A 23,561-nucleotide genomic window follows, 5' to 3' on the forward strand; every position below is an offset into this window, starting at 1 on the left:
TAAAAATAAAGTTATTATTATTATTATTATTTCTCCCACCCTGGACCTTCCACAGATATATAAACCTCCCTTGCTTGGTTTTTCCAGTATACTTCACAACCCCTTGAGGATGCCTGCCATAGATGTAGGCGAAACGTTAGGAGAGAGTACTTCTGGAACATGGCTATTCAGCACGGAAAACACACAACAACGCTGCGATTCCGGCCACGAAAGCCTTCGATCCCAGAAGTGCTGCTTGCATGCCAAGTCAAGCATGTGGGCTGGTGTCCTGTCCAACTCTCCGAGCCTGCTTCTGGGTCTGGGTCTGCTCTGGAGAGCCCTGCCTGCTCTTCCCGCCTCTCTCTTGGCAGAAGGGACTGCAGCCGCCTCCGCCTGGCTCTCCTCCTCCTCCTCCCGCTCCTGTTCCTCCCTTTTCTTGGGGCGGAAAGAGGCAGAGCCTCCCTCGGTGGGTCAGAGGCTGGAGGAAGGAGGAGGAAGAGGAGGGTCGCCTCGCCTCCCCAAAGCGCAGCTCGGGATGGGAGACGGAGAAGACTCGGGTAAGCGCCCCAAAACGCGTCTCGGGAGGAGAAAGTGTCCCGCAGAGAGGACCCCTCTCTTCCCCTCCCTCCCTTGGGCTCTAGTTGTGGGGGGAGGTCTCGGGGAGGGAGGGGATCCGTGGCGCCTCGGAGCCGCTGCGTGGGGACAGCTGGGGCTTCCCGAGGGTCAGCGTCGCGAGTGACAGCCCGCCCGGGCGCAGGAATGGAACAACAAGACCCGGAGCCGCTTTTAACTCCCCAAGAAGCTTTGGAGATTGAGAGAGAGACACACAGAGAGACACACAGAGAGAGGAGTCTGTTTATTTCTGGGTCCAGCTGTCTGTATTTCCACCTCTCTATTTGGAAGCAGGACAGATAACTATCAGAAGATGGGGACAAATTCCCTAGGTCAGGCATGGGCAAACTTGGGCCCTCCGGGTGTTTTGGACTTCAACTCCCACAATTCCTAACAGCCGGTAGGCTGTTAGGAATTGTGGGAGTTGAAGTCCAAAACACCCGGAGGGCCCAAGTTTGCCCATGCCTGATCAACTTTTTCCAAACTAAATGACCTTGCCAAAATTAGGGTGTGCATTAGATGGGTGTGATACCGTACTCTTTGTATTGGAAACAACTGCACCCAGTCTCTGGGCACGTATCTCTTTGGAAATAAATGGCAATCATAACCTCATCAAAAAGGAAAAAATGATGTCTTGTCTGTTTGGAAAATGTGGATTTTCATAAACATGTGGAGATCACCTCTTAAAAACCACTAGTCAAGGAGCCCTCAGTAGCACAGTGGGTTAAACCACTGAGCTGCTGAACTTGCTGACCGAAAGGTCAGCAGTTTGAATCCAGGGAGCGAGGTGAGGTCCCGCTGTTAGCCCCAGCTTCTGCCAACCCAGCAGTTCGAAAACATTCAAATGTGAGCAGATCAATAGGTACCACTTCGGTGGGAATGAAACGGTGCTCCATGCAGTCATGCTGGCCACATGACCTTGGAGACGTCTACAGACATGCCGGCTCTTTGGTTTAGAAATGGAGATGGGCACAAACCCCCAAAGTCAGACACAACTAGACTTAACGTCGGGTGAAAACCTTTACCTAGTCAAGAAAAACATCACCTTGTTAGAAGTCAGTCTTTTGAACAAGTGATGTTCATAAGCATTCGTGTAACTCAGCACACAGGTAACTCAGCTGTTAAACTGAAGAACCATGTCTTTGAACTGCCAAGGACAAAGATATGCCACCACAAACATCTGTTTGGTTAGCAGAGGATGGTTGTTTCTTTGAAGCTGAAATTGCAGTTGTAATTGCCCAAAAGATATACACTCCGTTGAACCTCTTAGTTTAAAAAATGCCCTCGGAGATTAAAAAACAAAGTCTTCTTTGAAAAATAACATATCTTGTTTACTCATAAACATCTTATATTAATTCACCATACAGGCACATTTCTTATATAAGTTCAGTTATAGATAGGATGTAGTTCTCTGTGTGAGCACACAGGATATCATTCTAAATCAATAGTCCATAAGTTGTATTTCTCTACTGAAGTCCAAACAGCAACATGCATCCACCTCCACTGAGGTGTAAAGCAGACACACTGACTACAAAATGAAGTCCTGAGTCTGAATATGCTCAGTACAATTATATGTCTATAACCCTTCCCACACCAAAGAGGTACAGTCAAACTGGCAAATCAACATACACATAGAATACAGGTTAGCAAATATATACATTAACAAATAAATAGTGAAAGGTTATTCCCAACATTTTGAGGGACCTTATTTCTAATTGCCAGAACTCATTTCTATGCAATGCTGGGATTTGTAGTTGGGCTAGGCCTCCACATTCTTTGGCAGAGCAGGCTCAAGGCCAAGTCAAACTGCAGCCCCCATGACTCCATGCTATTGAAGCAGGGCAATTAAAGTGGATTCATTCTACAGCAGAGATGCATTCTAAGGTTTTCTTTTCCATTGCTGGAAACTATTTTTAAAGAAGGAATTCTAAGTCAGTAGCGACTGTAATGGCCAAAATACAAAAAGTGCACTTTTTACCTCCACGCATTACATTTGCCAGAATATACTATTTGTTTCAGGGTTTTGAAAATTGAGGTGTGCATTAGATTTGATGACACATCGGGCTCGAGTAAATACAGTAGATATAGAATGTAAACACTTTCTGATACTACATCAGCACTTGCAAAGTTTCCTTTTTATAGAGTACAGCTGAAACAGAGTCCACTGTAAACACTACACCCTTGTTGATAACAGATGTGCCGCTCCGCACTTTGATTTGTTACAGCAGCTTATTTGCAGGTTCTGTGTTTTAGGAATTTTTATAATTTTATATGCTTACAATTTTATTAGTGGGATTTTACATGTGTTGTTGCTTATACGTATGTCATTGTATTTATACTTATGTATTGTTGTTTATATGCGGCACTTGGTGTGCTTCTGTGAGCCACCCTGATTTTCTTCAAGGAGAAGGTGCGGGGTATAAATAAAGATTTTATTATTATTATTATTATTATTATTATTATTATTATTATTATTATTATTATTATTATTATTATTATTAATCTTTATTTATACCCCACACTGTTTAAATAAATGGGTGACCTTCAGAAATCTTTGACTGTTGCCATTTTTTTGTGGCTCTGATCTAGAGCACTGCTGTGGGTCCCGACTCCAAATTTGGTCTCTGTCGCTCATTGCTGGTGTCATGAAAAAATTGGTAACAGTAAAAGGTTTCTGAACTCCACTCATTTACTTACTTTATTTATACCCTGCCTTTCTTCCTGTGGGGACTCAAGGTAGCTAACAACCACACAATCTGATCACAGTTTAAAACATAGCAAATACCTTTTTTTTAAAAAATTGCATAGTACTGTGTGCTTATAAAGCAACAAAAAAATTAAAATATAATAAATACAAATAAAATTTCATTTAAAACTCACAATTCTTCCAGAATCCCACCCATAACCTCCTCTTAATCAAAGGTTGTTCTCTTGACAGTACTAAGAAGCAACAAATCCAAATCATTGTGAAGTCTCATTTCTGTATATATTTTCTGATCGGCAGTCATTACTAGCAATAAGCCCGCATGTTACTTGCAGGAAAAACCTTCAGGAAAGCAAGAGACTTACACACATCTGTTAGCAACAATGTATAGTGTTTACACTGCTGAGGGAAGGGATGCGAAAACGTTTGCCAGAAACTCAGCTGAATTTTCTCTTGGGGTCATGTCATAAGCAGGCTGCAATCATCTTTTGTGTTTTGGGCTTTTGGTGCTGCTAGAGTAATGGTGCATCTAATACAGTTCATCACAACTTCAACTAATATGGCTAAATGCTGTGAAATCCTGGGAGTTGTATTTTGAAGAAGGACCATCACTCTTTGGCTGAGAAGGCTAAAGACCTTGGAAGCATACCGCTTTCATGATTCCATAACATTGAGTCATGGCAGTTAAAGTTGAGACAAACTGTATGAATTCAGAGTTTAGATAAGGCATGGGCAAACTTGGGCTCTTCTGGTGTTTTGGACTTCAACTCCTGCAATTCCTAACTGCCGGTAAGCTGTTAGGAATTGTGGGAGTTGAAGTCCAAAACACCAGGAGGGCCCAAGTTTGCTCATGCTTGGTTTGGATGCACCCTGAGTTGCGTGAAGGGTAGAGCTGGACTCCAGTGCCATTTAGAAAGTGCAAGCAGCCATTTGCATCTTCCCTCTCTTTGGGTAGGACTACAAAAAACATTTGTTATTCATGGAAGAAGCTACCTCATCCTATTACCTTTTCATCCATGCACATGCTTGCTCTCTAAGTAGTTTGTGCAGACTGGGTTTTCCAAAATTATCATCCTCTCTGCCCCAATGAGTGTGTGTGTGTGTGTGTGTGTGTAAGCAAGTAATTCTCCCTAGAGGAGGAACAGCTACCTCTACACAGCCACTCTGGGGTTTTTGTATTTCCAGCAAGGATTGGGAATCAAGGGGGTCAAATGCCTCTGATAATGTATGTGGCATCTCTTTCTGGTCTTCATGCATCCTCTCTTTTTTGGCGGGATCTACCTGTGCTTCTACTTTCATCTTGAATTGTAAAGCATGAGGGATGAGACCCATCAATGTCATTCAAAGGGAGCAACCATTCATCTTCTCTCAAAGGGAAACATGATCCGGGGATGGGCGACGTGGGGCGGGGGGGGGGGGGGGGGAGTGAGTGTAACTGGGCCTTGTCCGTATATTTACATACCTGCAAGAAGTGTAAGCAAGTAAGAGGAAGAAGGGATGGACGCATTATCCATGGCCAATCTTGTTTGCTTCACTATCCAGTGGAAAAAGGCAAGTGGTTAAGCAGAGAAAGTGGGTGATGCTTTTAATCAACCATATACTCATGTATGTCGACCTCATATATAAGTCAAGAGCAGGCTTGGGGGCCCAAAGTATGGATTTTGAAATGACTTGAGGATAAGTCAAAAGTTATTCTGTGGAGAGAGGAAAGCATCAATGCAATACTCATGTTGACCCATGGACAAGTCTGCCCAGTTTTTTGAGGTCATTTTGAGTAAAACTTCTACTTTTTTCATGTCAGGAGCGACTTGAGAAACTGTAAGTCACTTCTGGTGTGAGAGAATTGGCTGTCTGCAAGGATGTTGCCCAGGGGATGTTTGATGTTTTACCATCCTGTGGGAGGCTTCTCTCATGTCCCTACATGGGAAGCTGGAGTTGACAGATGGGAACTCACCCTGCTCCCCGGATTAGAACCACCGACCTTTCAGTCAGCAGTCTTGCTGGCACAAGGGTTTAACCCACTGCACCACCAGGGGCTCTAACTTCTACTTATATATGGGTATATAGGGTAGCCATGAGTACTATCTACTATGATACCCATTGAGATGGAGTGAGCAAGGGAGGGTGGTGGTGCCTGTTCTTTCTGCTGCCAACTAATGTTTAATTAAATGTGAAGTATAAAATTAAAATGTTATAGAAAGCTAATTAAACAATTGGAGGAAATCAGGATTAAAATTATTCTTTATCCTTTCTATTACTTCCCTACATTAACCTTTAGTTCCTCCCTCACAGTTCAGTAAATTATAATAAATTCAATTGCAAGTCCAAAAACTAGAGCAGGCCTAGTAAATCAGGGGGTTTATCTATGTGTTCATTCAATGGGCCAGCTGGATTTAGGCCCACATATGTCATCCCCCCGCTCCTGGGTCTTGGGATATATGCATCACTCAGTTGCAACTGAAATAAAAACTTTCTTGTTCAGGAGTACACTAAGTGGTTTGTGCTGAACGTTCACACGGTATCTAGAACTTGAGTTTTGTACATTATAGAAATGGAGAGACATGGAAAATTATGTAAGCCGTGTAATAATGTAAGGAGTGACATTAGAAGTGACAAAAAGAAGTGATCTTTTTTTCCGAACTGGGAAAGAAGTATTTGAATCAGACTTGGAAAATCAGAAATGATGTAATGGCTAAAAAGCACCATGGTTTTCAAATTGTTTATGGTAATGATTCTCAACTTGTGGGTTTCCAGATGTTTTGGCCTTCAACTCCCAGAAATCCTAAGAGCTGGTAAACTGGCTAGGGTTTCTGGGAGTTGTAGGCTAAAATACCTGGGGACCCACAAGTTGAGAACCACTGGTTTATGGGATTCTTGAAAGCTTATGGGGGGGGGGGTTGGTCCTCAATTAGAAAATTGGGAAGCTGCCTAAAAAATAGCTTGACTTCTATTGCCACTGTATATTTTACAGTGTGTAGCCGTCCAGTGGAAAACATCTTCTTTTTCCAAAGAAGAGATGATCCATATATCCTAAAAAGGATGGCTACAGTCCTCCCTATAGTGTTTGTTTTAAAGGTATTTCCAGATTTCTAGTTCCATGGAGCAGTCATGCTTTCATGCGTTCATGTTATGTTACCAGAATTCAAGAGTCAGCTCTATTCAGTAAATAATCTAGCACTGGTATATATCTCAACAAGAAAATGAATTCCTGCATTCCCATGATATGAATGCATTTCTATACTTCATTCCCCCCTGCTGTTCCTCTGAAAATAAATAAAAAGAAACCCTTGAAATATAATGTAAAGGTGGTCCTTGCATATCACTACCCAAAGGTCTTTAGATATAGAGCAGGTCATAAATACTTTAATAAATAAATGTTTAAAATGATTACATTGAAGGTTGCAGAAGAGGTACACATTTCTCCATTTATCTTCTGCCAATCTGCTTGGTTTTCAATATGACTATGGGAGAAGGAAAACCCATCCCTCATGTTTACCTGCTAACATACTTTTTTTAAAAAAGTATCCTGCAAATATTCTAATATTTTGTAATTCTTTGCTAACTACTGGGGAAGAGTCTTTTGTCTTTTAGCAGTCTAGTGAGCAAAATTATAGTCTAGGAACATTTCTTGCCTTATTTATAAAGCTGAAATATTCTGGGTTGTTGTGAGTTTTCTAGGCTATATGGCCATATTCCAGAAGCATTCCCTCCTGACGTTTCGCCCTCATCTGTGGCAGGCATCCTCAGAGGTTGTGAGGTTCTCACAACCTCTGAAGATGCCTGCCATAGATGTGCGCAAAATGTCAGGAGGGAATGTTTCTGGAAAATGGCCATACAGTCTGGAAAACTCACAGCAACCCAGTGATTCCGGCCATGAAAGCCTTCAACCACATACTGATATATTCTGTTGTTGCTAGTGCAATCGCTGTGAATATTCCTAATTTGCCCTCAGCAGTTACATTTAGAATAAAATACTCTTCAATTCCTAATTTCTTAAAATCTTACAAAAGCGACAGTTCAGGAAACTCTTGGGTTAGCCTTTACCCAATTAAAAAACAATTTTTACCAAGTCATACTGGAAAAATGAAGCAATCGCTTTTGATGGTTTAAGTGGCCAGACTACCCAATCTCTTAGGTATGAAGGGAAAGGTCCAGCCCAGAACTTATGGGAAACCATTTGTAAATATAGAATTAGAAAAGATGTACATAAAATTATATTAACTGAATGTAGAATAAAATGTTGGACGCGTTAGCAAGCAGCAAGATTTCTTCCTTTGTGCAGTCCTCCCCATCCCATCCCAAGGTTTCAAGATTCTTAGTAGTACTGAATGTGCTCTGCTCTTTACTAATTTTGGGATACAGGCATAGCTCAGTTGCTGTCCCTAGACTCCCTTGCTGAACATGCATGAACAACAAAACACAGCGAAAGTGTGATATGAGCAGATAAGCCTCTTTCAGGCTGGATCTACACTGCCCTATATCCCAGGATTTAATCCCATATTATCTGATTATCCCATATTATCTGGCAGTGTAGACTAATATAATCCAGTTTTTTAAATTGTGTCAAAGCAAATTGAGGCAAGTCACTTCTGGTGTGAGAGAATCAGCCATCTTCAAAGACATTGCCTAGGGAATGTCCAGATCTGTTACCATCTTTCAGGGGTCTTATCTCATGTCCCTGCATGGGAAGCTAGGGTGGACAGATGGGAGTTCACCCCGTCTAATTTGCAGATTCAAACCGCCAACCTTCGAGTCAGCAGTTCAGCCGGCACAAGGGTTTAACCCATTGTGTCACCGTGGCTCATATATAATCCAGTTCAAAGCAGATAATCTGGGATCAGATCCTGGGATATAGGGCAGTGTAGATCTAACCCTAGTAGCTTATTTATTTATCGTATCAGAAGTGAATCCGGGGGTACACTTGTAATGTATTTAGAAACACAAAGTTAAATACTTGGCATTATAGTAAATGTCCTTTAACCAGAATCTGGCCACTTGGAGTGTCTCTGGTGTCACTACAAGAAGGCATGTGGCAGGGTTCAGACCGCATTGTAGTAGGTGGTCTGTGGTTTGCTCTTCCCCACACTCGCATGTGGCGGACTCCACTTTGTAGACCCATTTCTGAAGATTGGCTCTGCGCCTCGTGGTGCCAGAGCGCAATCTGTTCAGCGCCTTCCATGTCGCCCAGTTTTCTGTGTGCCGAAGAGGGAGACTTGTAGCATGCCTCAGTAGCTATTGCCCAGGAATTGAAAAAAAAAACCCTGTAGATTTGTAGGTAAGAATGGAAACCATAAGAAATGTGGAGGCTGATAAGAGAAAGAAAAATAATAAATAATAAAGTTTCAGGTGGTCTCTAGTAAGTTCCAAGTGTTTTGCTTAATTTATGTGAGGATGCCCTGTCCCAGTGGTTTCATTTCACAAGTGCATCTTGTTAGCTTTGAATGAAAATATTCTTGAAATGGATCTGCCCTTTTCTTTCTGGTGTCGAAACCGATCCCTCTTCTTGCCATATTATTTGTGCCACTGGTAACAAATTTTCTGTTAAAGAAGGAATGTCCAGGAACACACCTCCTTCATTAACTCTTCTTTACCATAAATTACAAGTGGCGCATATTATACCAAAGCAACGTGAACTGGATGAAATAATGGAAAAGTTTTGAGGAGCAGGAAGAAAGAGCTTAGTAACTACCGGTAGTTTCAATTTGTTTTATATTTATTAGGTAAACATGGAATTTAGGCAAACCATGTTGTGGATGATTGTAATTATACAAACATCCCAAACCAGTAATTTTTCAATTACTTAGCTTTGTAATACAGCCATTGGTGGATGCAGCTCATTGTACAAAAAGTCGTTCATATAATTACTGTTGAAACAAATTTGTGGGGGGTTTTTTTTGGGGGGGGGAGAGATGATTAATGTTTTCTGACAAATAAAAATGAGGAATTATAGAGTAATTGTATAAAACAACTCCATTGATTTACAGCTTATTCTCTTGAAGAAACGAAATGCCTTCAAGGTTTGTGTTTGTTGCATGACAACAGTTAAAACAAAGCCCATATAAAGTACGTGTATAATACTCATGTTCCTGGAAGCTCAGCTGGAAAGCTGTCACAGGGTTACAGAAATGAAATAAGTTTTCATCTTTACAGTCTTCTAGTTCTGTTCATAACTGTGATATATCTATTTTTAAGAAAAGGGCTGCTCAAAGTTAGTTTCAACTTGAGTAAACAATCCATGTCTGTTTTTTAAAGAGGGAATATTGGTATGTGTATTTGAAATTGAAACAGACCGTTTACAATGACATTTTGTGCTTTTGCAAGGAGATGTATCACCATCTCCACACACAAAGTGGTTAATAAATGGACATTGGTACTGTTTCTTTATCCGTTCAGAGGCCAAAAAGGGACCTAGACAGAGAAGAATAGTCCATTTTATGGGGGGGGGGGGGGGGAGTTAAGGAATTAAACCATTTCCCCCTGTTTTCCTGTTATTCCTCCTACCCATGTTGCCATCAACCGTCCTTTATGACATAGGAAGTGTGGAAGGGGAATAACCAGCAAAAACAGGGAAAATAGTTTTCCTCCTTCATCTCCCCTCCTCCCTTTCCGCCCAGATATTGGAACAGTACCTGAACTTCTTATAGTGTCTGAACTCTGAGAATATTTCAAGCATAGTAGGTAAAGGTTTTTATTTGACATTTGCATGTTTTTGAACTGCTAGGTTGGCAGAAGCTGGGGCTAACAGCGGGAGCTCACCCCGCTCCCCAGATTCAAACCACTGACATTTCCGTCAGCAAGTTCAGCAGTTCAGTGGTTTAACCCATTACGCCACTGGAGGCTCCTCCTCAGGCATAGTGCTACTAAGAAAACATTTTTAAAAGAGTGGAAAAGAAGTTGATTCTGGAAAAATAATTACTTGTGTTTGGGGTTATCTCATGAGTCCACTGCCCACCACTGAAGAAGATGTTAATATTATATGGCTTTTAGAAATGTATACCCTGTTTCCCCTAAAATAAGACATCCCCAGAAAATAAGACCTAGTAGAAGTTTTGCTGAATTGCTAAATATAAGGCCTCCCCCAAAAGTAAGACCTAGCAAAGTTTGTGTTTGAAAGCATGCCCGCCAAACAGAACACCAGAGCATGCAGGATCGGTAAATGTGCATACTATAGAGTGTTATACATGGAAATAATGGTAATAACAAATTCTTGAAAGGATTCACAGTTTGTCTGGTTATGCTGGTTTGTGATGACAACTACTGTACAGTATATAATAAATGTTCATTTTTTTTGTTCAACAATAAATGTGAATTCTTCTTCATGGAAAAATAAGACATCCCCTGAAAGTAAGACCTAGAGCATCTTTGGGAGCAAAAATTAATATAAGACACTGTCTTATTTTCGGGGAAACACGGTAGTAGTGAATCAAATTCTTTTAAACATAATTTCTCAGTTTTTAAAGCTAGAAACAACTCTATCTGTAATTTTCTGGCTACTTTCTGACTAGGCTCAGTGGGACGTACTTCTGTTAAACATTTATAGCACTGAGCTAACGAGTAATGACATATTATAATGTAAAACAGGACCAAAGTATAGATGAGTTAAGTTAATTTTTATATTCAGTGTGAACGCATTTAAAATACAAATAGCTGCTGAAAAGAGGATACACCTGGCTGATCATAATTGAGATCTTAGGAGGCAAAATAGAGAAGTCTAATCTCCCCACCTCTATTGTCATGGACCCGTTGAATTAATGGCAGAATAGTAAGTCTTAAGTATGTTGTCAAAAACTTTCATGGCCAGAATCACTGGGTTGCTATGAGTTTTCTGAGATGTATGGCCATGTTCCAGAAGCATTCTCTCTTGACGTTTCACCCACGTCTGTGGCAGGCATCCTCAGAGGTTGTGAGGACCTCGCAACCTCTTAGGATGCCTGCCATAGATGTGGATGAAACGTCAGGAGATAATGCTTCTGGAACATGGCCATACACTGATTCAGTGACTACTCCAATTGGGATTAGCAACCAGATTTAGGCAAGTGATTCACTGCCATATTAGTTAGTGGCTGAGATCAAACATAGTTCTTTGACTACTGCAGCTTGTCCCCAAATCTCAGGAGATTTTTTTCAGAGCTTGCAAAGATATTTTCCAAAAATAATTAATTACTACTCATTGTGTTTAAAGATTAGCCCATTCCTGTTATTCATTACAATGGTGAAAAAAATTAACCTATTACGTTATTTGTTGTGCTGCTTCTTGCTTTTCCATTACCTTATTTTACTTTTAGGAGGGAGGAAACCTCAGACAGAAAAGTCTTGAAAGCTTTCTTTCAGAAAATATCTTGAATTGTTACTCATTACCAGTGATGTGGAGTCGGTAATCCAAACTTTCAACTCTGACTCCTCTATTATTCTACTGTCTGACTCTGACGCCTTCAAAAATGACAAATGTATATTAAGTAGTAATAACAAGTTTACTGTAATATTATGATAGCACAAAGCATCTCATTACCATCATGTGAATCATTTGGCTTTTTAGACCTATAGAACATAAATATATTTATTTAGTTAACATTTCTGAACAAGAAATTTTGTTCAATCCCTATGAAATTAAATATGCACAAAGCTAGACGTTTGCCGAAATTATTTTAAGCTGGAGTTGGTACATTTCTACTGAATCCCATTGCAATCAAAATTGCTTTTCAGTTTGACTCCAACTTCATGACTCATGTCTCCAACTACATGGCCCTGCTCATTACACTAATTAAGTAACATTGGTCTAGTGCTGCTTTTAAAGGTAACTTTGATACAATATTCTATAAAGTAACATTGGTCTTATTTGTTATATTGCTTTTAAATGTAACTTTGATGTGCTGTTCTTACTCAAAAAGTAAGAACAGCAGAGTTAAAAATAATAATATTGTTTTCAACCTATATTTATTTATTTATTTATTTGCAGTATTTATATTCCGCCCTTCTCACCCCAAAGGGGACTCAGGACGGATTACAATGAACATATATATGGCAAACATTCAATGCCATCAGACAAACAACATACAGTATAGATACACACAGAAGCAATTTTAACATTTCCAGCTTCATGAGGGTATGCTCGATTCCAGCCACAGGGAGAGCTGTTGCTTCATCATCCACGAGTGACACTGAGTGCTGTACTTCCTCATTCCTTTCCATGTGCTGCTGGCAGTTTTATGGTGTTGTAAATTAGTTAGCCTCCTGCATAAAGCGTATCTAAATTTCCTAGTTGACAGATGCAACTGTCTTTCGGGCTGCTTAGGTAAACAGCAAGCCGGGCTATTTAATGGTCGGGGGCTTAACCCGACCCAGGCTTCGAACTCAAGACCTGTCGGTTAGTAGTGATTTATTGCAGCTGGTTACTAGCCAGCTGCACCACAGCCTGGCCCCATCTACATTTTTAAAATTCAGTTATTTTCATCGTTGACACAACTATTTACACAAATATACATATGGGAACAACCCTCATGTCACCAGGCTTCACATCATCCCAGTCCCAGAAAAGAAATTACTTCTATTATATCTTATTGCAGGCATGCAGGCAAATGTAAAGGAGATTCAAGCTCACTGTGTTCAGTCAAATTACTAGAATGTGTATACATGGACATCAGTATTAAAAGCTGGAGTAAATATTGCTTTTTAGGTTTTGAAACTATGTAAACTGTCTTAGATATGGTTGTATCTTTCCAAATGAGCAGTTTGGAATCCATCTTTCCTGGATCCATCTTTGTTCAGAGGGGTTGGGGTCAGCTTTGACCAATGTGCCAGCTGCAGTTTTTCCTGAATAAGGATAATGCAGTTACAAGTTACACTTTGACCAGGGACCACTCTCCAACATTAGTACCAAAAGGGTTACAAATAAGTTTTTGGTCAACTATAGATTCACTTTGGTTATTTGGGGTGCTGATTCAGAAAATTGCATTGGACAGACCACATCAGCTCTAGTTTCTGATACAGAACATATGCCATCCAGTAGTCTCCATCTGCTTGCCCACAGAAAACCATATTTAATAATCTACAGCTGATGTGGTCTATCCAATGCAATGGTCAGCTCTGCAGAAAGGAGCAGAAATAAAAGAAATAAAATAAATTAAATAAAGAGGAAGGAGGTTCGTGGACCGGATTTTTGTTCTCATGGCACACAGGTTAAGAAACAATGTTTTAAAGGAATGACATTGACTGCCAATGTGCTTTTCTGAATTCAAAATGCTTGTTGGTGATGTTCAGAAGCATAAATGGCTTGAACCTCAATACTTGAAGTGTCCACATGTATACAGTTGGTAAATTAAGATTTATATAAATGTTGTTGATTCTGCTTTTTTTGTGAATAACAAACAACTGTACTTTACTACTGAACTGTATTATTCTTTGCCTAAAAGATAAAGTAAAAGCTGAAGTGAGAGATGGAGCAGTGCTTCATATTTACTAATAGTATTTGTAATTGCAGGTATTTCCCACATTGACAAAATACTTGGATTGTTTGAACATACAACCTGCCGTTTGCTTCTCTACTGTATCTGAAAGTCAAGCAGCAAATTGGACAAAATATTTAAGAGAAACCTATTCCTTCCTTTTTCTTCAAGTGGATTGGGCCTCTGCAATTTTACCTCAAAGATGAATTAAAATTGGAAGACGGGAACAATCTAGAAACACGACAGTACTTTCAAAATCAACTACAGCCCTTCATGATCTAAGTAAAGAAATGAAATGAAATGTAGCCAATACAGATGAAATGAGGATTGGACATTACACTTTTCTCATTACACAATCTCCCTGAGTCCCCTCGGGGAGATAGGTGTGGGGTATAAATAAAGTTGGTTTTTATTATTATTATTATTATAATTATTATTATTATTATTATTATTATTTTTCAGCCTTGTAAAATAATTCTTAGGGGAATCATCTTAGACTCTATTGTTCATGCACAGTGTGAGTGTGACTTGAGGCAATGTGATTGCTTTTTAAAAATCAGTTCATCGTGTAACTAGTTAAAAATTGACATTATGGCAGCAACCTATAGGCGTGTAGTAACAACAGTGAATTGTTACAGCAGTGTTGTGATAGATCGTCGGCTTCAGCATGCGGTGCATCACTGCACTGGGGCATGCCACGTATTCAAGCAAGGAGTTATGTGCATCGTGGCTCACCACAGTGTTTGTGCTGAGCTGATGAAGGTCCCTGCACACAAGACTAGGAATCCAGAAGTGACCCACAGGCTTTCGGTGCCTGAAAATTCCCTTGCTTTTACTGGGGATGAAGATTATCACCAAATCCTCCCTAGTAACCCAAGACTCAAGAAGGGGTCTTCTGTTCAAAGCACTGGAAGCCTGAAAGATATCACCGGAGAAGCCATAAACCTTGCTAGCGGAAAAATAAAAGAGTTTTCATTTGAAAAAGTCAGAAACTCTCCCAATCAAGTGAACTATAGAAAAGGAAGAAAAGTAAAGTCAGATCCATTCAATAGAAGATCATTAGATTTTGACTTGATCTATGGACATTTCGGCAACGATGAAAATTCCCCCCCTCTGTTTGGCCAGTCACATAAATCCTCTCCGGATGAGAAATGGCGGGTCAGGAGCAACTCGGTAGAAGAAAATGTGAATTCTCCAGTTGACTCGCCTTTGCTGACTTTCTCTGAAGATAGTTTTATTACCCAGATTTTGGAGAAGCACCGATTAGATGGTTCTTCTAGTGGGGACATTAAGATGTGCTTGGACATCCTGCTAAAATGCTCAGAGGACTTGAAGAAGTGTACTGATATAATAAAACAGTGTATCAGGAAGAAATCTTCAGGTAGTGGCAGTGAAGGAAATGGTAATGATTCGGTGGCCAATACTGAAGTAATCTATATGAATCTAATGACAAGATTTTCATCTTACCTTAAAAAATTGCCCTTTGAATTTCGGCAGCCTGGACTCACTGAGGCTGGTGACATAGTAGAAATGATTAACAATTTGTCTGCCTTACAGCAGTCCCATTTCCCCCCCGTGTTTGGTGGCGAACAGCCACCTAGATATGAAGATGTAGTATCTTCCCCTACCTCTGTGACAAGGCAGTCTTTCACTACAGATTTACAAGAAAATCAGATTAGCAGAAATGCAAATTCATTAGCCAAACCTACCCAGCCCCCCAGTGCAGATTTGTCCTCAAAAGTTTTGCATGTCAGCAATCAGAATGACAATTTAGGATCTAGAAATGATCCTTGTGTACATTCACAGTTATTTGTAAATCCACTAGATTGCATTTCTCCTACAGAAACTTTGTGCATAATGGAAGAATCAGATAGAGAAAATATATTAGGCAGTGTATCAAGTGCTAAGGGTAGAGGAATACAGGTGAAATCAGCCTCCAGCCCACAGAAATCTGAAAAGTCAGACCCTCTTGGAGATTCTAATAAGGCATCACCTACTGCAGCACAAACCTCTGTCCTACCAACCTCTACCAGCCTTGAACAGACTCTTCAGGTTTCAAAAGGAGAACACAGACAAAGTCATCAAGAAGAGATAGATAAACTTTTGTTGGATTTGGAACATTTTTCACAGAAAATGGAGGCGACTCTGAAAGAGACTACTGCTAAGCAGAGTGATCCTGCCTTTTTGAAAGATAGTAATCTATCCGCGACTCATGACAATAAAGGCAAAGCCTGTTCTCCTGCAGACAAAAGTGCTTCCGCTTCTTTATCCAAGCTCATAGAAACCAATGGACACAAAATGGAAGAAGATGATAAAACCCTTTTGTTACGCATCCTTGAAAGTATAGAAGACTTTGCTCAGGAGCTAGTTGAATTCCGAATGGGGAAAGGAAGCTTGTCGAAAGAGAAGGAAGTTATGCACATTCTTCAGGAAACATTGGCCACTCCGTCCATCACAGCTGTCCAGCAGAGCTACTCTGGTACAACTACCAAGGAAGCCACCCCAGCACTCATTCAACAGAAGCCAGAGGTCATCAAGGTAAGATTGCAGTTCTGTTTATATAAGAGTTCATCCAGATATAATTAATCTTGTACCTGAAATTCCTAAAGTTTTACATAGAAAACCATGCTATGTGTGTGACAGTGTTTTTACTCATGTACTGTACTGTACTCATGTACTGTGGGAAACTGTAACCAATCTCCAACTGTATGGCAAAAGAGTCCTACATTTGTTATATCAGAAAGGGTACAAAAAGGTCTATTGCTAATAATTGTTAAGAAGTTAGTACTATAGAGCTATCATTGCCCCTGAGATAGACATTCATTTTTATGTTCTGCCAAGTTGTAGTAAAACCAGTTTTGCAGTGCCCCAAGTCATAATATGGCAAACATGAAACAGTGCCCAAAAGGGTGATCCACACTGTTGCAATTGAAGTGTTCTGTGTTCAGTTTGGTATAATGCCAGTTGTCTGTTCTCTTTCCCCAGTACTCAAGGCATGTTGGTAATTGTTTTTGAAATTATTTTAAATTACTTTAGAAGGGCAGATGCATACCTACAATGGATAAATACATTTTCCCGTTAAAAAAACTGAGTAGAAGTTGTCAGTGTGGCTGATTTCACGTCTCCTTTGAATGATATGAGACCGGAGGAAGTGGTTACAGTTAGAAATAAATCAGTGAACATGCTTTTTCCATGGAAAGACTTCCTCCATACTTTGTTCCTGCCTTGTGATTATGTAGTTATCAAACGGAATGGGCTGAAGTGCCTCATAATATGATGAGGAAATTTGCTTCCACCGTTTTGAACTAAATAATTGCCAGTATTCAGTCATGGTTTTCTATATATTCTATGTGAAATCAGATTTTGGAAATACAGCACTCAAAACTATATTAGCATGGGTTAGGAAAAAATGAAGAATTCAGTTTTGACCTTAAAATAGCTTTAATTGGATAGCTTAATATAATCCTATTTTGCACCCTCTTCTTGATGAGGTCCTTGCTAGTGGCATTCATATTTGATCTGGCTATAGACTTTAGTTCTGTGACTTTAATAGAAAAAAAACCATATCCAGTTGGCAAAGATATTTAGAATTTCCAGAAATAAGAGTTTGCCAATTTTGTATGAGCAACATACCTCCTTTGAATATGAAAATTTCACATGTGAGAAACCACCATTTAATTAAACTGCTCACTTGTAGATCTCATCATGGAGCAGAAGCCCTGTCAACAAATGTTCAGTGCCTTGTGGAACAGTAAGGTAATAAACATGTGAGACTGAACATACCACCTTCTCCCAGATCTAGGTTGCTTGCCAGTATGATCAACTTTCCCTCTCGCTCTCATTTCCTCAATTGCTCTCTCCCTCTCTCTCTGGGGTGGGCGAGTTCAGGAGCAAACTGCAATTTACAGGCAGTCACATTCCTTGTGAATTATGCAACAAAAGCGATATGTACGGGAGTGCCGATAGCTATTAATCTGTGGGGCTTTCCCAAGGCTTTTTTTATTAACATCCATGCCTAGGTTTCATGGAGAGTATATACAATGAAAAGTTTCTAAATTGTTTCACCTTCTTGGGGATTTTGATAACCTGATGTTGATTTGCTGATATTATACAGGAAGCTGCAAGTTTTTTAAAAAAAAAAATCTTCTGTGAGTTTTCCAAACAGGAATCTCATTAGCATTTGCTCAAAAAATGAATTTCATTAAAAATGAACATGAACAATAAAGCAGATGCTTTGAACATTGTTTGGCAAATTGTTTTATTATGTTTGAATTTGTTACCGAGCACCAGCTGAAAGATATATGGAGCACAAACTGGAGTATGTTTATTAAGAAATAAGTATTCGCTTCACTTCACTTCAGAACAGACAACTGGCATTATACCAAACTGAACACAGAACACTTCAATTGCAACAGTGAAGTGAAGTGAAGTGAAATAAGTATCATTGAAATCAGAACTTATGTATAAACTTTTCAATATGGAAGGAACATTCATCATTGTCATCTTCCTTTGGATCTAAGTCAACAACTAATTAAAAGAGTCCTGAGTAGTTTAGCTCATAGTTCAAATTAGAAGAATATATGCTGCGATGAAGGTCCCTCATAACACAATTTTTCACACCGCTATAGCATACGGTATGTTTTTACTTCCAGCTGATGGCTGCTCCTTTGCACCTCAAATTTCACCCCTGAAGCTCATAAAACAAGAACTATCTGGGAAGGTGATATATTTAGCTACTTCTGCAGTATGTCTAACTTTAGCACTACTGGTAGTGATGTTGGGTGCTTCCCTTCCCACAATACCTCTGCTCTGTTGCAAGCCAAGGACAGATTCTCTGACTGCCATGTAGCCAGCAGGAACATAGATTCGGGTGTAGATCATGCCTCTTGATAAAGAGTTGCGGAGAGGCACCCAGAAGTATCCATGATCAGGGATCCTTTTAATGTTGGCAAAAAGGTTCTCTGGCCATAGGGTGGGATATAGTGGCCAAACAACTTTCACTGTGAATAGGAAGGCAAGGTATGTTTCAGTTAGAACTTCTTGGCCATAAAAGAAGTCAACCAAGAAAGTAGCTCATTGGGGCTGAAGTAATCCCCAAGAAGGACTCTTTACCTCTGTTGGAAAGACAAAAAAACCACCAGGAACTAACCAAAATGATGATCAAGGAAACATCTCTGCGAAGGGACCCAGATTTACGAGGAGAGTTAGCTTTCCTTGCAAAAGGCTGTGATTTTGTTCTTCCATCCCGATTCAAGAAGAGATTGAAGTCATTCCAGCAGGCCCAGGTTTGAATGTGCTTTTCTTTTTTTTCCCCTTCCTCTTTGTATCTTTTTTATTAGATCATGGGCTGGAACTGTGTGTGTCTCTCTCTTAGCCTTTTCTATTTTCAGAAGGTTATTTGCACCAGATACCCGTGGGTTTAAAAATAGGCCTTCTGAGCTTAGTGCACAAATGGCCTATTGGTAAACAAGAGGAAAGACCCCAAAGGTATTTTCCTCTTAGGACGGGAATATTAACATGAGCAACCATTGTTAATTAATTATATATTCCCTGCTGTTTGCTGAAGAAAGGAAGTGTTCATGTGTGTTTGTGTATTGCATGTGTCTCAGGCTACATTCCTCATTCTAAATGTCAACTGCACTAGAGAAGCTTTGTTCTGCTCCACTACTGAAAATATGCTTTAAAGCTTTAAAAAAAATGGTCTGAGAAAAGGCATGTTTGATTGGGCTTCATTATTCTATATATTCTTCCTAGTAGCTGAAGTGCTTACTGAAAGTAAAAGAGAGAGAAAATATTTTAATGTTTACTAATTTCCACATTCAGCTGTGGAACTGTAGACAAATGTAATTTAATCTACCCCAAAGTCTTAGAAAATAATCACTTTGTAGGTTTTGATCTTGATGTTTCTTGAGTCCTTCGCAAGGTGTTTCCATTTTTCTTTTTAATTACAGTTTTAAATAAATTGAGATATGTATGGATACAGAGATGTATTGCTACAATACTGTTCAAATCTAGCATTTAATAGGAATAGCTAATTCCCAGAAGAAGAATCTAGTGTGTTTAAGAAATCTGGAAAGCTGCCTGAAGCATGAGAGGCGTGGTGAAATGTTTTGATCAATGAGATAAAAAAGTGAAATTAAGCATGTGAAGCATTCTTGAGTGGGCACTCCTTTTAATGTTTGTGTTCCACAGTACAGTAACCATAGACTGAATGTTTACCTACTTCATGAGTTTCCCTCCTCATCAGACAGTAAATAGAGGAAAAGTTCTTAATGTACTTGCTTGAGTTTGACAAATTTTGTTCAATTATCACAAAAATACAGAAACATAAGAGTGCACAAAACACAGAACTGGCAATCTGTAGTGTGAAAAATCTGTCACAATTTCGTACATGTAAGCAGAAGTTGGAAAAGTTAGGGCTTTAAAAAAAACTATTACTAGAATTTCGTAACTAGAATTGCTACTTGAACCATTCGAAACAAAAATGAAGAATCCTAAAGTGCTGTGTTGGGTGTGAAATACTGACTGTTAGGAATGCCTGGAAGCAAAAACTAGTTTGCAGACAAAGTCCAATAAGTAAGAAAAAAGCCAAAAGAGAAGGGTTTCTCAAAGCAGTTGTGAAAGAAAAGAATAATCTACAGTCCACCACCAGGCATTCAGTCTTCATAACAGAGGTGATGGGAAAGAGAAGGCAGCCAATACAAGGGCAGTACATGGCCTATTTGAGTTCTACTGAGGTGTAAGGTATATGGAGCTCTAAAGAGAAAGGACACTCAAGGCACCTGCACCTTAATAACTGGAGTTATCAAAAGACTAATAAGGTAAAGGTTAGGGTTTTCCCCTGACATTACGTCTAGTCGTGTCCAACTCTAGGGGTTGGTGCTCATCTCAATTTCTAAGCTGAAGAGCCGACGTTGTCTGTAGACGTCTCCTAGGTCATGTGGCTGGCATTACTGCATTGTGCATCGTTACCTTCCCGCCAGAGCGGTATCTATTGATCTACTCACATTTGTATTTTTTTGAATTGCTAGGCTGGCAGAAGTTGCGGCTAACAGCGGGAACTCACTCCGCTCCCCTGATTCGAACCGCCAACTTTTCGGTCAGCAAGTTCAGCAGCTCAGCGGTTTAACCCGCTGAGCCACCATAGGCTCCTCAAAGACTAATAAACATCTCCAAAATAAATGACCTTACATACTCATTTATAGGTTGACGTCATATATAAGTTGAGGGCAGGTTTTGGGAACAAAATTATGGATTTTGATATGACTCATGGATAAATCGAGGGTCATTCCACAGAGAAGGGAAAGCACCGATGCCACTTCAGGCATTTCTCCACCCAGGCATTCAGAAGGCCAGAAGTGGCACCACAGCAGAGAAATGAGAGGAAATTGGTGCTTCTTTTAGGTTATTCCATGACAGACTAAACTCTTGACTTTCCTACTCTAAGGGATGGTTTCTCTTTTGATAAGTTACGGTGCAGTATATACAGTGACCCACGGATGTCAATCCTGATTTTTAGACCAAAATTTGTAGACTTATGCATAAGTATATCAAGAAATAAATTGATTAGCTCATTCCTCATTGGATGGAAACGTATTCCTTTGGAGTCCTTTGAATCAGTATTGATTTGAGAACTTGGAAAAGTGTAAATAGAACAAGATGGTGCAGTGTAAAGAAAATGTTAACCAGAGATTGATACTGTGCAGATAAAGAAACTTCAGTCTTGACTTTCTGTATACAACTAGCATTGCCAATTATCCAGACACTGAGATTTGCATTTTCATCATACTGTTTAAATAAACCTAAGCACAACCTATTTTTGATACCAGACTTGCTAATTGTGCTGTGTTCATGTAATAAGCTAATATTTCTTAAATTTCTTTTTTAATGTTAGATTTCTTACAGTTATTTCTTAATTATATGTATCACCTTTCTAGGTCCAAAACAAGCAAGAGAAAAAACCTGTGACTCCATCCACAGCCCCTGCGAATTCAGCAGTCAGCCCACAGTTGCTTCTGCCAACAAATAAAGTAGCTGTTGTTGCCCCTTTGTCCATAAACATTCCACGCTTCTACTTCCCCAGTGGACTCCCTAATGTTTGCAACAATCATGAGGAGACCATTGTAAAGATTGAGGCAGCCTTTTCAGAATTTGAAGATGAGCGAGCCCCCCTTCATGAAATGGGGAAAATTGCAAAGGTAAGCATCTTTATTTTCATCATTATGGGTTTGCAAGACTGTTCAAAACTAAAACAACAAAACATCTACCAGCAAATTTTAGAGTAACAGATTAATTATGGCATTATGAGGGGTTTTTTTTGTTAACAGTAGACTAGGTGCCCTTCCAGACAGGCCCTATATCCCAAGATCTGATCCCAGGTTTTCTGTTTATCCCAGATTATCCAGCAGTGTAGACTCATATAATCCAGTTTAAAGCAGAAAACCTGGGATCAGATCCTGAGATATAGGGCCTGTCTGGAAGGGCCCTATATCCATGAAAGGTTATGCCATAATAAATATGTTGGTCTAAAATAGATGTTTTTGATCAATTACTTCTATCAGCCCTAGACCGTGTAGCTAAAAGTAGCAGATCTGCAGTCCAAAAAGAGATCACCATTGTGCACAGAGTGTCCCCAAGATGCTACAACACTCTTTGTTTTGTTTGTTTTGTTGTGAGGCTTGCATTTTTTATTGGTCAGCATTCTTTCTTAGAAGGATATTTACTTACTTAGGCGATCCCTTGTTGTCAAAGTATGATGGCCCTCCAAGTGTAGTGTCTTGGCGGTGGATACTTAGCTGGCTATGGAGACCTATTCTTGACCCACATGTTCTTCTGCAGTGAGGACATTGGTTTCCAGGTGGAAGGCAGTCCCGGTCAGGGATGGCTAGATGTGCCTTCCTTTTGGCACGTTTATCCCTTTTCCCATCCATTAGTGCCTCTTTGACTACCACAGCATTGCTGGTCACAGCTGACCTCCAGTTAGAGCGCCCAGTTCTCAGTGTCTATGCCACAATTTTTAAGGTTGGCTTTAAACCCATCTTGAAATCTCTTTTCCTGCCCACCAACATAATGTTTTCCATTCTTGAGTTGGGAGTATAGAAACTGCTTTGGGAGACGGTGATAGGGCATTTGGACAACATGGTCAGTCCAGCGGAGTTGATGGTGTAAGAGCATCGCTTCAATGCTGATGGTCTTTGCTTCTTCCAGAACACTGACATTTGTCTTCCCAAGAGTTTTGCAGGATTTTTCGGAGGCAACGCTGATGGAATCGTTCCACGAGTTGACTGTGACGTCTGTAGACAGTCCACATTTTGTAGGTGTATAGTAGGGTTAGGAGGACAATAGCTTTATAAATAAGTACCTTGGTATCCCTACGGATGTCCTGATCCTCAAATACTCAGCTTCATTTGGAAAAATGCTGCACTCGCAGAGCTCAGGCGGTGTTGTATTTCAGCATCAATGTTGACTTTTGTGGAGAGGTGGCTGCCGAGGTAGCAGAAATGGTCAACATTTTCTAATGTTACACCATTAAGCTGTATTTCTCGCATTGCAGAGGGATCGGCTGGTGACTGCTGGAAGAGCACTTTGGTTTTCTCGATGTGCAATACAAGGCTGAACTTCTTGTATGTTTCTGCAAAATTGTTCAGAGTGGCTTGTAGGTCTTCTTCTGAACGCACACGGGACTACTGATAGGAGCATTAAGGAACCACTGAGTTGTGCTGTGGTCTGCTACGTAGGAGGCAGCAAGTTGATAAGTAGTGGATGTCCTTTGGATGAGTTTGCTTTCTCCTCAGCACTTTAACTCGTCTTGTGGAAAAGTAAAG

General features: G+C 40.0%; 1 protein-coding gene across 2 annotated transcripts in view; it reads left to right on the forward strand.

Moving 5' to 3' along the window:
- The first annotated feature begins 358 nt into the window (after positions 1 to 358).
- The window catches only part of ppp2r3a (protein phosphatase 2 regulatory subunit B''alpha), a 53,147-nt gene continuing 29,944 nt past the window's right edge, over positions 359 to 23,561 (forward strand). Inside the window, exons 1-3 of one of the 2 annotated variants that reach the window (XM_003218378.4) lie at positions 359 to 536; positions 13,773 to 16,275; positions 21,675 to 21,935. In XM_003218378.4, the coding sequence (XP_003218426.2) occupies positions 14,329 to 16,275; positions 21,675 to 21,935 (2,208 nt within the window). In that variant the 5' untranslated portion in view covers positions 359 to 536; positions 13,773 to 14,328. Of the gene's footprint in view, positions 537 to 13,772; positions 16,276 to 18,540; positions 19,023 to 21,674; positions 21,936 to 23,561 lie in introns of those variants that run through there. The other variant, XM_008106422.3, reaches the window with a different exon arrangement.

This window comes from Anolis carolinensis, chromosome 3 (assembly GCF_035594765.1).
Source record: "Anolis carolinensis isolate JA03-04 chromosome 3, rAnoCar3.1.pri, whole genome shotgun sequence".
NCBI lineage: Eukaryota > Metazoa > Chordata > Lepidosauria > Squamata > Dactyloidae > Anolis > Anolis carolinensis.